The sequence below is a fragment of the Oncorhynchus gorbuscha genome, linkage group LG13 (genome assembly GCF_021184085.1).
Source record: "Oncorhynchus gorbuscha isolate QuinsamMale2020 ecotype Even-year linkage group LG13, OgorEven_v1.0, whole genome shotgun sequence".
Lineage (NCBI taxonomy): Eukaryota > Metazoa > Chordata > Actinopteri > Salmoniformes > Salmonidae > Oncorhynchus > Oncorhynchus gorbuscha.
Window position 1 is genome coordinate 12,026,179 of NC_060185.1, and position 14,263 is coordinate 12,040,441.

At 44.9% G+C, this 14,263-nt stretch overlaps 1 protein-coding gene across 1 annotated transcript in view; it reads left to right on the forward strand.

The window, feature by feature from the left end:
- Positions 1-13,754, forward strand: part of LOC123992516 (GMP synthase [glutamine-hydrolyzing]) — a 33,534-nt gene extending 19,780 nt beyond the window's left edge. The window contains exons 10-18 of the mRNA XM_046293714.1: positions 1,233-1,338; positions 3,312-3,427; positions 3,607-3,732; positions 10,279-10,353; positions 10,507-10,553; positions 10,648-10,778; positions 10,836-10,843; positions 11,655-11,819; positions 11,961-13,754. Coding sequence (XP_046149670.1) covers positions 1,233-1,338; positions 3,312-3,427; positions 3,607-3,732; positions 10,279-10,353; positions 10,507-10,553; positions 10,648-10,778; positions 10,836-10,843; positions 11,655-11,819; positions 11,961-12,062 — 876 coding nt within the window. The 3' untranslated portion in view covers positions 12,063-13,754. The remainder of the gene's footprint in view (positions 1-1,232; positions 1,339-3,311; positions 3,428-3,606; positions 3,733-10,278; positions 10,354-10,506; positions 10,554-10,647; positions 10,779-10,835; positions 10,844-11,654; positions 11,820-11,960) is intronic.
- The last annotated feature ends 509 nt before the right edge of the window (positions 13,755-14,263 follow it).

Sequence of the window (14,263 nt, forward strand, 5' to 3'; positions counted from 1 at the left end):
TACCCCATTGCTGGTGAGCTTGCAAAATATTCTTATCACCAAACAATATTGACGTCAATCCTCTCTCTCTCTCTGCAATGTAACGTTTGCACTGCACCTGATCCGATAACAAATCAGCCATCTGTTCTGAAGATCAGTGGTTTTGACCCACAAAAAGAAGTGGTTCAAAGCTTGTGACCTTGTGACCCCCCCTCCCCACACACACACACACACAGAGTGGTGATGCATTTTCAAAACCGCAAGATACAGAAATAGTGTGTTTTCCACCTGCAGTTTGAGCTGAAAGGAATTTGTTAGCAGTCAATTTCAAATATCATAATTGATTCACTTAAAAAAAAATATATTATTATTTTTGACATCTTCATAAGAAATAAAGGTAGTGCAACGTCACAGCTCTCTTCAGACAGTACCACCACTAAGGTATAGAATTATAACCCATGCAAACTAGGCCCATCTTGAAATAGGAAAATGACAAAATCACCAGCTAGCCTATTGTTGTGGAAAAGATGTGTTCGTAGCAGATTGCTAAATTGTACTGTAATGAAACAGGCAGGGAGCAGGTCTCGAACCCTCGACCTTCTAGCCTGAAGTCCAGCGCGCTACCGACTGTGCCACAAAAGCATGCTCGGGCGGCAGAGTCGATATCCGCGCTTATAAACCCAGGGTCTTTACAGTACTTTATGGGGAATATTAGCATAGGTAGGATACTCTTTGCGCACCAATGCTAATGACTGGTAAACAGTCAAGATGCACTACTTTTTGGTTCTGAAGCAAAAATTGGATCATTTTGAAACAATAATTTGTTGTAATGCCGTAGGCCTGTGTTAGTGACCAGATCGAATATGCCAAGGTATAAATGCAAATGTAGCCTATTAAAATACAATTCCCCAAAACCTCACTATGCTAACTCCCCCGACCTGTGTTGATTGACAGTTTGCTGGTCCAATCGGAGGGAAGAGTGTGTTTCATTAGGCAATCTTTTTTGTTTATTTTTTAAGTCCGATACAGTCTCTGGCTGCGTGGAGAGTTATTCACTTTGACTCTGCCACAAATTGAATGACAAAACATTACAAATATTGGCCAGATAATTTCAAGTCATCAGTCTCAAGTCTGAGTCAATTCTGAAGTTATTTTATTTTCTGTCAAATCATGACATTTGTGACTTGAGTCAAAGTCATGCGACTTGAGTCCACCACTCTGGTCTGAGCTGGCTCCTCTCTCACTCCCTCCAGGGAAAAGTCATTGAGCCGCTGAAGGACTTCCATAAGGATGAAGTTCGGGCACTGGGTAGAGAACTGGGACTGCCAGAGGACATCGTCTGTCGACACCCTTTCCCTGGTCAGTACCCCACCGTACACAGGACAGAACATTATATATATGGTCATGGAACATTTAGAACCAACACACAATAGAATGTTCTATATATAGTCATGGAACATTTAGAACCAACACACAATAGAATGTTCTATATATAGTCATGGAACATTTAGAACCAACACACAATAGAATGTTCTATATATAGTCATGGAACATTTAGAACCAACACACAATAGAATGTTCTATATGTAGTCATGGAACATTTAGAACCAACACACAATAGAATGTTCTATATATAGTCTTGGAACATTTAGAACCAACACACAATAGAATGTTCTATATGTAGTCATGGAACATTTAGAACCAACACACAATAGAATGTTACATACAGTTGAAGTCAGAAGTTTACATACAATTCTGGTCAACAAACTATAGTTTTGGCAAGTCTGTTAGGACATCTACTTTGCAAGTCATTTTTCCAACAATTGTTTACAGACAGATTATTTCACTTATAATTCACTGCATCACAATTCCAGTTGGTCAGAAGTTTACATACACTTAGTTGACTGTGCCTTTAAACAGCTTGGAAAATTCCAGAAAATTATGTTATAGCTTTAGGAGCTTCTGATAGGCTAATGACATAATGTGAGTCAATTGGAGGTGTACCTGTGGATGTATTTCAAGGCCTACCTTCAAACTCCGTGCCTCTTTGCTTGACATCATGGAAAAATCAGAAGAAATTGGCCCCCCAAAAATTGTAGACCTCCACAAGTCTGGTTCATCCTTGGGAGCAATTTACAAAATCCTGAAGGCACCACGTTCATCTGTACAAACAATAGTATGCAAGTATAAACACCATGGGACCACACAGCCGTCACACCGCTCAGGAAGGAGACACATTCTGTCTCCTAGAGATGAACGCAAATCAATCTCAGAACAGCAGCAAAGGACCTTGTGAAGATGTTGGAGGAAACGGGCACAAAGGTATCTATATCCACAGTAAAACAAGTCCTTATATCATCATAACCTGAAAGGCCACTCAGCAAGGAGGAAGCCACTGCTCCAGAACCGCCATAAAAAAGCCAGACTACGGTTTGCAACTGCACATGGAGACCAAGATCGTACTTTCTGGACAAATGTCCACTGCTCTGATGAAACAAAAATAGAAATGTTTAGCAATAATGACCATTGTAATGTTTGGAGGAAAAGGGCTTGCAAGCCGAGGAACACCATCCCAACCGTGAAGCACGGGGGTGGCAGCGTCATGTTGTGTGGGTGCTTTGCTGCAGGAGGGACTGGTGCACTTCACAAGATAGATAGCATCATGAGGTAGGAAAATTATGGATATATTGAAGCAACATCTCAAGACATCAGTCAGGAAGTTAAAGCTTGGTCGCAAATGGACAATGACCCCAAGCATACTTGCAAAATGGCTTAAGGACAACAAAGTCAAGGTATTGGAGTGGCCATTACAAAGCCCTGACCTCAATCCTATAGAAAATGTGTGGGTAGAACTGAACAAGTGTGTGTGCGCAAGGAGGCCTACAAACCTGACTCTGTTACTCTGTCAGGAGGAATGGGCCAAAATTCCCCCAACTTATTGTGGGAAGCTTGTGGAAGGCTACCCAAAACGTTTGACCCAAGTTAAACAATTTAAAGGCAATGCTGCCAAATACTAATTGAATGTATGTAAACTTCTGACCCACTGGGAATGTGATGAAAGAAATAAAAGCTGAAATAAATCATTCTCTACTATTCTTCTGACATTACGCATTCTTAAAATAAAGTGGCAACCCTAGCTGACCTAAGACAGGGAATTTTTACTCTGATTAAATGTCAGGAATTGTGAAAAACTGAGTTTAAATGTATTTGGCTAAGGTGTATGTAAACTTCCCACTTCATCTGTATATAGTCATGGAACATTTAGAACGAACATGGCAGAATGTTTTGCAGAATGTCTATGGCTTAAATGTTAACCCCATCTTCTCCTGTAGGTCCTGGCCTGGCCATCAGAGTGATCTGTGCAGACGAGCCTTACATCTGTAAGGACTTTGCTGAGACCAACAACATCCTCAAGATCATCACAGACTTCTCTGCCATGGTCAAAAAGGTCAGAGAGCAGAGCGCCACTAGTCTATGACAGGAACACGGTGCTAATATAAGAGTTTTGGACATGGAGCTCTGCAATGCATCCCAACTGTCCTCCTTTATGCACCAACATGCTGATAAATTACTCTAGTATGTCAGACTAGCTAATAATAATAATCATAACTTACTCTGCCCCTCCAGCCCCACACGTTGCTGCAGAGAGTGAAGTCGTGTATATCAGACGAGGAGGAGGAGAAACTTCTGCAGATCACAAGTCTACATTCACTCAATGCCTTCCTGCTGCCAATCAAGACTGTGGGAGTCCAGGTAACGCTTCTTACAGTATATTCACTCTAGGCACTGCTTGACATGAGGTGTCTGTCATCCGTACATACAGTAAGTCAGTTTTGGACACACCTACTCATTCAAGGGTTTTTCTTTATTTGTACTATTTTCTACATTGTAGAATAATAGTGAAGACATCAAAACTATGAAACAACACATGGAATCATGTAGTAACCAAGAAAGTGTTGAACAAATCAAAATATATTTTATATTCTTCAAAGTGGCCACCGTTTCCCTTGATGACAGCTTTGCACACTCTGGCATTCTCTCAACCAGCTTCATGAGGTTGTCACCTGGAATGCTTTTCAATTAACAGGTGTGCCTTGCTAAAAGTTAATTTGTGGAATTTCCTTCCTTAATGCGTTTTAGCCAATCAGTTGTGTTGTGACAAGGTAGGGGTGATATACAGAAGGTAGCCCTATTTGGTAAAACACCAAGTCCATATTATGACAAGAACAGCTCAAATAAGCAAAGAGAAACGACAGTCATTACTTTAAGACATGAACGTCAGTCAATGCAAAACATTTCAAGAACTTTGAAAGTTTCTTCAAGTGCCGTCACAAAAACCATCAAGCGATATGATGAAACTGGCTCTCATGAGGACCGCCACTGGAAAGGAAGACCCAGAGTTACCTCTGCTGCAGAGGAGAAGTTCATTAGTTCCACACACCCAACCAGAGAACATTACCAACCCCTATGCTCTGTATTGTCCGCTGGCTGCACCACCACCACAGAAAGCACTGAGCTAGGCTGAAACACCTGTTTTATATGCAGCTTTAATAACTCAATTATTATTATTTTATTTCATTTTGCTAAACAGGTGGGACTCTGAATGACAGGTCGCCACTGCGACTAGCTCGTTAGCACGCGGGTCGCACCAATTGGTGTCACCTCGTTAGTAGTCAGTATGTGTTACAACTTTGCTGGCTTGTCCATCTCGTTAGTGGGAAGGTGTTTCACCTGTCCTGACCCAGGTGTTATTTAATTGTGGCTGGCCCAGTGCTGCAGTTGTCTTGATAGATGTGGAGGGTCAACACCTTTCGTTGTCGCTCCCTATTTGATTTCTAGACAAACAATCTTCACTGTTTTTGCTAAACGTTTTGGTTTGCTTCCTGTCTTTAAGTTTGGTGTGGGTTTTTCTTTTGTTTTCCTCTTCTTGGGTAAATTTAGTGGGTCTCATGGTGGGTGTCTTAGTTTGCGGTTGTTGTTGCTATGCAACTTTCAGTGGATGCCAACCATTAGTGTCTTTCAGAACCCCTCCTAAAACTCAACCTGTTTAGATGTGGTGGTGCTGGTTGTTGTCAGTGTTTTGATGTGGTGGTGGTTGTCAGTGTTTTGATGTGGTGGTGGTTGTCAGTGTTTTGATGTGGTGGTGGTTGTCAGTGTTTTGATGTGTGTGGTTGTTGTCAGTGTTTAGATTGGTGGTGCTGGTTGTTGTCAGTGTTTAGGTGCTGGTGGTGGTTGTCAGTGTTTTGATGTGGTGGTGGTTGTTGTCAGTGTTTAGATGTTGTGGTGCTGGTTGTTGTCAGTGTTTAGATTTGGTGCTGGTTGTTGTCACGGTGGACTTTAGATGGACTGGTGACTGGTGGTTGTGACTGCCCAATGGTTGAGATGTGGTGCCCTGGTGTGACTGCCCAGTGACGGTGGAGTGACTGCCCAGTGACTGGTGACTGGACGGTGGTGACTGCCCACTGACGGTGGACTGGTGACTGCCCACTGCCCACTGACTGACGGTGGACTGGTGACTGCCCACTGACGGTGGACTGGTGACTGCCCACTGACGGTGGACTGGTGACTGCCCACTGACGGTGGACTGGTGACTGGACTGGTGACTGCCCAGTCCAAATCAAATCAAATTTATTTATATAGCCCTTCGTACATCAGCTGATATCTCAAAGTGCTGTACAGAAACCCAGCCTAAAACCCCAAACAGCAAACAATGCAGGTGTAAAAGCACGGTGGCTAGGAAAAACTCCCTAGAAAGGCCAAAACCTAGGAAGAAACCTAGAGGAACCGGGCTTATGTGGGGTGGCCAGTCCTCTTCTGGCTGTGCCGGGTAGAGATTATAACAGAACATGACCAAGATGTTCAAATGTTCATAAATGACCAGCATGGTCAAATAATAATAAGGCAGAACAGTTGAAACTGGAGCAGCAGCACAGTCAGGTGGACTGGGGACAGCAAGGAGCCATCATGTCAGGTAGTCCTGGGGCACGGTCCTAGGGCTCAGGTCCTCCGAGAGAGAGAAAGAAAGAGAGAATTAGAGAGAGCATATGTGGGGTGGCCAGTCCTCTTCTGGCTGTGCCAGGTGGAGATTATAACAGAACGTGGCCAAGATGTTCACCAGTGACGGTGGACTGGTGACTGCCCAGTGACGGTGGACTGGTGACTGCCCAGTGACGGTGGACTGGTGACTGCCCAGTGACGGTGGACTGGTGACTGCCCAGTGACGGTGGACTGGTGACTGCCCAGTGACGGTGGACTGGTGACTGCCCACTGACGGTGGACTGGTGACTGCCCATTACGACTTCTCCCAATAAACCATCCTTTATTTACATTGATTTAATTTCGTGGGTGTGTGTCTGTGTGTGTATATATACTGTAAGTGTTGCTTCTGACCCTCTTCCCCAACCTGGGCTCTAACCAGGGACCCGCTGAACACAACGGTCTCCCACGAAGCGCCGTTACCTGTCGCTCTTGCAGAGCAAGGGAACCAACTACTTCGAGGTCTCTGAGCGGGTGACGTCAACTAGCTAGCCATTTCATACCAGTTACATGTAGACTTATTTTTTTATATTTAAAAACCTAAACTAATCTGAAATTTCAGCTCATCGCTCAGCACCTCTGATGTTTCTCTCTTGATGAGAAGAGGGTATGAGTCAGGGCACTAGCTGACCAAAATGCTCCCTCTGGTACTGCTGAAGTAGCCCCCCCCAATAAACTGGGCTCTGTGGTCAACATGTCTGGCTACCCAAACTCCTTGCTCCGTCCAAATGCTATGCCACGCCCACAGACGCTAGGTCCAGACGCATTGCTGAGAAGAAACTGAGTACCTTCTCTGATGATTTCTAGAACAGAAACACATTCTGACCGTACTGATTGGTCCCAGACACAGAGGGGTTGGACCAGAGCCAGAACACACATGGGTAAAGCAGCATTTAAAAAAATTGTTTTTGGCTTGGTTACTCTGATTTGGTTAGAGATTATCCAATCACTGATGACTTTGTTTGGTACAACACCGCTCATTTTGAGTCTCAGACTGAAGTATTTAGCAAACAGGGCAGCGGAAGAATTCTACTACATTACCCAATGGGCACTATGTATGTGTACCTCACTACATTACCCACTGGGCAATATGTATGTCTGCCCCACTACATTACCCAATGGGCACTATGTATGTCTGCCTCACTACATTACCCACTGGACAATATGTATGTCTGCCCCACTACATTACCCAATGGGCACTATGTATGTGTACCTCACTACATTACCCAATGGGCAGTATGTGTCTGTCTGCCCCACTACATTACCCACTGGGCAATATGTATGTCTGCCCCACTACATTACCCAATGGGCAGTATGTATGTCTGCCTCACTACATTACCCAATGGGCACTATGTATGTCTGCCCCACTACATTACCCAATGGGCACTATGTATGTCTGCCCCACTACATTACCCAATGGGCACTATGTATGTCTGCCCCACTACATTACCCAATGGGCACTATGTATGTGTACCTCACTACATTACCCAATGGGCACTATGTATGTCTGCCCCACTACATTACCCAATGGGCACTATGTCTCTCTCTGCACCCCACTACATTACCTATGGGCTATATGTCTGTCTGCCCCACTACATTACCTATGGGCTATATGTCTCTCTCTGCCCCACTACATTACCCAATGGGCAATATGTATGTGTACCTCACTACATTACCCAATGGGCACTATGTATGTCTGCCCCACTACATTACCCAATGGGCACTATGTATGTCTGCCCCACTACATTACCTAGGCTACATGGCTGTCTGCCCCACTACATTACCTAGGCTATATGGCTGTCTGCCCCACTACATTACCTAGGCTGTATGTCTCTGTCTGCCCCACTACATTACCTAGGCTATATGTCTGTCTGCCCCACTACATTACCTAGGCTATATGGCTGTCTGCCCCACTACATTACCTAGGCTATATGTCTCTGTCTGCCCCACTACATTACCTAGGCTGTATGTCTGTCTGCCCCACTACATTACCTAGGCTATATGTCTCTGTCTGCCCCACTACATTACCTAGGCTATATGTCTCTGTCTGCCCCACTACATTACCTAAGCTATATGTCTCTGTCTGCCCCACTACATTACCTAAGCTATATGGCTGTCTGCACCACTACATTACCTAGGCGATATCGCTATCCGCCCCACTACATTACCTAGGCTATATGGCTCGGTCTGCCCCACTACATTACCTAGGCTATATGGCTCTGTCTGCCCCACTACATTACCTAGGCTATATGGCCCTGTCTGCCCCACTACATTACCTAGGCTATATGGCCCTGTCTGCCCCACTACATTACCTAGGCTATATGGCTCGGTCTGCCCCACTACATTACCTAGGCTATATGGTCAACAGCCTTTATGACCCAGTGGTCTACATGTCTCGGTTTGTTTTTCCATTGGTTTATTTCTCAAATTCATACAAGCTTTGTTTGCATTAAGAGATCCGTAGTGTCTACACACTGTAGAACAGACAACACAGTACAGTCTTTATTTCCTTTTCTGTCCCTCTCTCTTCTGACAGTGTGTGGTGGAGCTCGGCCTAATGTTAAGTCTCTGTTAGCCTGTGGTTTAGTCTCTGACGTCAGGCTAGTTAGACGCTCCCTGTTATTCCTTCACTCAGCAGCCACGTCAGGACTAGTTAGACGCTCCCTGTTATTCCTTCACTCAGCAGCCACGTCAGAACTAGTTAGACGCTCCCTGTTATTCCTTCACTCAGCAGCCACGTCAGAACTAGTTAGTTATTCCTTCACTCAGCGCTCCCTGTTGTTCCTTCATTCAGCAGCCACGTCAGGACTAGTTAGACGCTCCCTGTTGTTCCTTCATTCAGCAGCCACGTCAGGACTAGTTAGACGCTCCCTGTTGTTCCTTCATTCAGCAGCCACGTCAGGACTAGTTAGACGCTCCCTGTTATTCCTTCACTCAGCAGCCACGCCAGGACTAGTTAGACGCTCCCTGTTGTTCCTTCATTCAGCAGCCACGTCAGGACTAGTTAGACGCTCCCTGTTATTCCTTCACTCAGCAGCCACGCCAGGACTAGTTAGACGCTCCCTGTTATTCCCAGCAGCCACGTCCCAGCAGCCACGCCAGGTTATTCCTTCACTCAGCAGCCACGTCAGGACTAGTTAGACGCTCCCTGTTGTTCCTTCACTCAGCAGCCACGTCAGGACTAGTTAGACGCTCCCTGTTATTCCCAGCAGCCACGTCAGGACTAGTTAGACGCTCCCTGTTATTCCCAGCAGCCACGTCAGGACTAGTTAGACGCTCCCTGTTATTCCTTCACTCAGCAGCCACGCCAGGACTAGTTAGACGCTCCCTGTTATTCCTTCCCAGCAGCCACGCCAGGACTAGTTAGACGCTCCCTGTTATTCCTTCACTCAGCAGCCATCTCCCTCTCTCACTATAACAAGATGGCACTGCTACTGCCAGGGCTGAGTTGGTAGACCTCTTCCCATAATCGCTGACACCGGGTCAGATATATTTGTTTATCCAGCTAAAGGTTAGTTTTGGGGAGGGGGTAATCTGATCCTAGATCTATGGTTCAGGGGCAATGTCTGTCAATGGGTATTTTGGAGATTTTACTGCTCTGTCTGTTAATGTCCTTCAGGCTGTGGTTCAACAATGTCTGTCTGTTGACAAGTGCATGGTAATGGAATGATGACACAGCTGGCTCCGCCCATTCAGTGGTGGATGTCTCCTCCACCCTTCCTGCTGAAAGCCACTGAGGGATATATTTATCCCAGAAACAGTGAATGTGTGTTGGATAAGGGAGGCAGGAGAGACGGAGCGCTATTTTTACCTCAGAAAGTGTGACTGTGTTTTGGTAAGTGGACCAGGAGAGAGACAGGAGTGTATTAACAGAGAGGGGCTTATTGTTCTCTGTGGAGTTTGTCTGGGAGCAGAGGGAGAAGAGAAAGGCCTCAAATAACCCCAGAGTCTCATAGTGAAGTCTAAATGTGAAGGATGGACCCGATAGATCACTTTTGATTAACTAATCATCACAATAATGAAGTGTTGGTCAAGTGAACCTCTACAGCTTATATAAGTGATCATAGCGTAAGCTTTAGCGTGTGTTCTGCCTGTCTGTCTGTGTGTGTAGGGTGACTGTCGGTCCTATAGCTGTGTGTGGGGTCACCAGTAAAGAGGCTCCTAACCTGCTCTCTGTCTGTGTGGGGTCACCAGTAAAGAGGCTCCTAACCTGTGTGTGTGTGTAGGGTGACTGTGTGTATGTGTGTGGGGTCACCAGTAAAGGGTGACTGTCAGTCCTATAGGTATGTGTGTGGGGTCACCAGTAAAGAGGCTGCTAACCTCTCTCTCTCTCTCTCTGTCTCTCTCTCTCTCTCTCTCTGTAGGGGAGACTGTAACCTGCTCTCTCTGTCTGTCTGATAGCTATGGGGTGTGTGGGGTCACCAGTAAAGCTCCTAAGGCTCCTATAGGTATGTGTGTGGGGTCACTGGGAATCCCTGTGTGTGTAGGGAGATGTTCCTGGCCAGACTCATCCCTCGCATGTGTCACGCCATCAACAGGTAACTCACACAGTACACAGTGGAAGAAGTAGAACCAGGTACTGCTAGCAGGACGCCACATGGACCGTCTCTCCTCTCCTCTGCCTCCCTCCAGAGTGGTGTATGTATTTGGGTCCCACGTGAAGGAGCCCCCTACAGACGTCACCCCCACCTTCCTGACCACGGGCGTTCTCAGCACACTCAGACAGGCGGACTTTGTGGCCCACTCCATCCTCAGAGAGTCTGGTAAGTGGTTTCCTGCTTCAGGAGGGGAGCTGAAGGGCTGGATAGAAATTATTATAGGATTCAGTGTAGAGCAGGGGACCGAGTATAGAAATACAATGTGTAGAACTCTAGGGATGTGCACCGGTTATTCCAATGTTTAAACAGGCGTTAGTATTGAAATACTTGTGTCAGTATTCATTTTGGCGAGAGAGAAATTTATAGGCCTTTAACACAAATGCTTTTTCGGAATTAAATTAAAACATCAATGTGACTTTGTTACATACAAGGACACTAAAATTATTAACGTATTGGAAACAACAACACTTTTTTTCAAGGTTGTTTTTATGATGTGCGCCCCATGAAGACGGGTAACTTGAGAAGCCGAGAGGCTCAATGTGGAGTGAGTTCAGTAATGCAATGCAAGGTGAAATAAAATGACGGATTTAAAAGTTATCGAAATGAGAAGGAGGCTACAAAGAGCTACCGACAGGTTGTATGCGGCGCGTGTGGAAAAATAAGATTTGATTTGATAGGCTGCTGTTTTATGGGGTTGGGAAGAAAACACTGCGTGCAGCCTTAATTAGCCTAGCTAGCTATTATATGGGATAATAAATAACATTGTGGCTGCTACATGTTAGCTAGCATTGCGTTGGCGTCTCGCTCTCCCTCTGTCTGGTCGCTCCCAACACACACACCAGGCTGTCTACAGATGCAGCAACAGAGCGTTGGCCTTCCTCCCTCGCCAACATTACTCGGGTTAAAACCTTAAGTTTAAACAAAAACATGTTGCAGATGTCCGATGCTTTTTGAATAGTGAAATAAGAACCAACTTCCCTTTATGAGGTGCTCGTTGCTAATCCTGTCTGGTGTGGTGATTCTGAACCTTCTTTCTCCCAGGTTAAGATCAGTCAGATGCCGGTCATCCTGACCCCTCTGCACTTTGACCGTGATTCCTCACAGAGGCAGCCGTCCTGCCGACGCTCTGTGGTCGTAAGAACGTTCATCACCAGCGACTTCATGACCGGGATACCTGCCACGCCCGGAAACCACATCCCCGAGGAGGTATTACGAGTCACCACGAGATGGGGATCAGACATTACTCTCAGTATAAACCACAGTCTCCAGCTCTAACCCTTCTCTCTCTCTCCTTTTTTCTCTTTCTCTCTTTCTCTTTTTCTTTCTCTCTCTCTCTCTCCTCCCCAGGTGGTGCTGAAGATGGTAAATGAGATCAAGAAGATCCCTGGCATCTCCCGGGTGATGTTTGACCTGACCTCCAAACCTCCTGGCACCACAGAGTGGGAGTAGAGCTCATGGAGAGAGAAGAGAGGAGATGTGAGCTCCTCTCTTCCTCTTCTCTTTTCTTTCCCTCTCCTAACACCTATCCCCCCCCCCCATCTCACCTCTCCTTTCAGATCACCACCCCCTCTCTAGAACATTCCCATGGAAAGCAGGCAGTACTGTGACCAGCACACACCTGAAGCCGCTACTTTGCCCCCCCCCCCCCGCTCAGTTTTTGGGAGGTGTGTTTGTATTATTGTTATTATAGATATGATGACTATTCATACTTATTTTTGGATCAGTTTCTTCATGCGTGACAATGCATTATTTTTTTCCTTCTTTGGCATAAGTGCTGCTTCCTGTTTTTGGAAACAGCCAGTTGAGATTCAAAGGTTAAGAGAGTGAGAGTTCAGGAAGTGGATTGTGTAAACGGCGTGCCTCAGATTGCAGCGTGAGACCAACGACAGAAGAGAGGAAACAACATACTTGTATGACATACAGGTTGAAGGAAGAGCAGCAACTTGCCCGTGGCTTAAAGTCTTCCATCGAATTTTGGCTTTCTATGTTCCACTTCCGATGAGTCTTTTTGTCCCAAGATGATTTTTACTCAACCATTTCCGTTCCAACTGTATACTGTGCAAAGAGACAGACAGGGGCTGCCTGTCTCAAAGTCATTTAGCAGAGAAACTGTGACCAATATCACTTTTTTTTTTTTTTTTTACTTTTCTTTTTGTTGCCAAATGTAGATTAAGCTGTGGTGAAATTAGATTTGGGTTTTTGTTGGCGGTCCACTTAAATAAAAAAATGTGATGTTAAACTACCAACAGCGGCCAAAGGAAAAATATTAGTTAATTTTCAGAGATTGGTAACTGTTTGGGAAGCCCCCAAATTGACGGGGTGTCCTTTTCTGTGCCTGTTTTTTTTTTTTTTTTTTTGACACGCCCCCTGCCTGGTGAGAACTGTTACTTCATGCTGCAATACATGCTATTTAAGAGAAACAAGATGACAAAAGGACTGAGATTTCATTAAAATGTTACTATAGTCAAAACAACAATTGTTGTGTGAACACCTTTGTCGTTATCGTGATCATGCTGGCACGTGGCACCTCCTACAGTTGTGTAGGAGCAACTTTTGCACATAAAGCCTTGGTGCTTTCCTAACGCGTTTGGAAAGTTCTAGTACTTACAGCTGATGGATTTTAAAACCCAATCACGAAAGCATCCCCCCTTTTTTTTATAGGGTCAAATTGAAAACTGGCAGTGGCCATCGTGACTAGAGGACTCCTGAGTAGGCATTGGCTCTCAGTTCAATGTTTTCAACACTGATTTACTGAGAGTCCTCAGTTAGACCAGGACTAACTGTTTTACTGGACCTGAAGCATGTCTTTTTTAATAAGGACCCCTGTCTGCCCCATGTCCAGCCTGTAGGTCATGTTTTACTGTGCGATAATACTGATTTACATGCCTCTGTGTTTGACTTTGTACCCCTCACCTTCAATATTATTTTGTTACGACAGCTGAATACCCAATGCAAAATGAATCTGTTCCTTAACCGTCTTAATTGCAACTTGTCGTTAGCGTCTCTCCCTTTGTGTTGCCTTTAATTGTGTATTTTATGATGCATATGTCTACTTGGAAAACAAAAACCGCTTAATTAATGGATGTTTAATTTTTGTAGTTGGATTTTACTGCAATATTGAAATAAGATTAATTTATGCAATTCTGTGTTTGATATTCTTTTTTTGTTTGTTTTGTTTAAAACAGCTCGTTCTTCCTTGGTAACGTGCCTCAAACCAAGTCCCTGCATGCAGTTTCAACTATGAAATGTGTATAATGGAAAACCAAACTTGAGTAAAGAAGTCTCAGTTGAATCTTCTCACACTCTTTACCAACTAATCAAAATGTCTAGATTTACTCTATATTGACCAAAAGTATGTGGACACCTGTTCGTTGAACATCTCATTCCAAAATCATGGGAATTAATATGGAGATGCCCCACCGCCCCCTTGCTTCTATAACAGCCTCCACTCTTCTCGGAAGGCTTTCCACTAGATGTTGGGACATTGCTGCTATAACAGCCTCCACTCTTCTCTGAAGGTTTTCCACTAGATGTTGGAATGTTGCTGCTATAACAGCCTCCACTCTTCTGGGAAGGCTTTCCACTAGATGTTGGGACATTGCTGCTATAACAGCCTCCACTCTTCTCGGAAGGCTTTCCACTAGATGTTG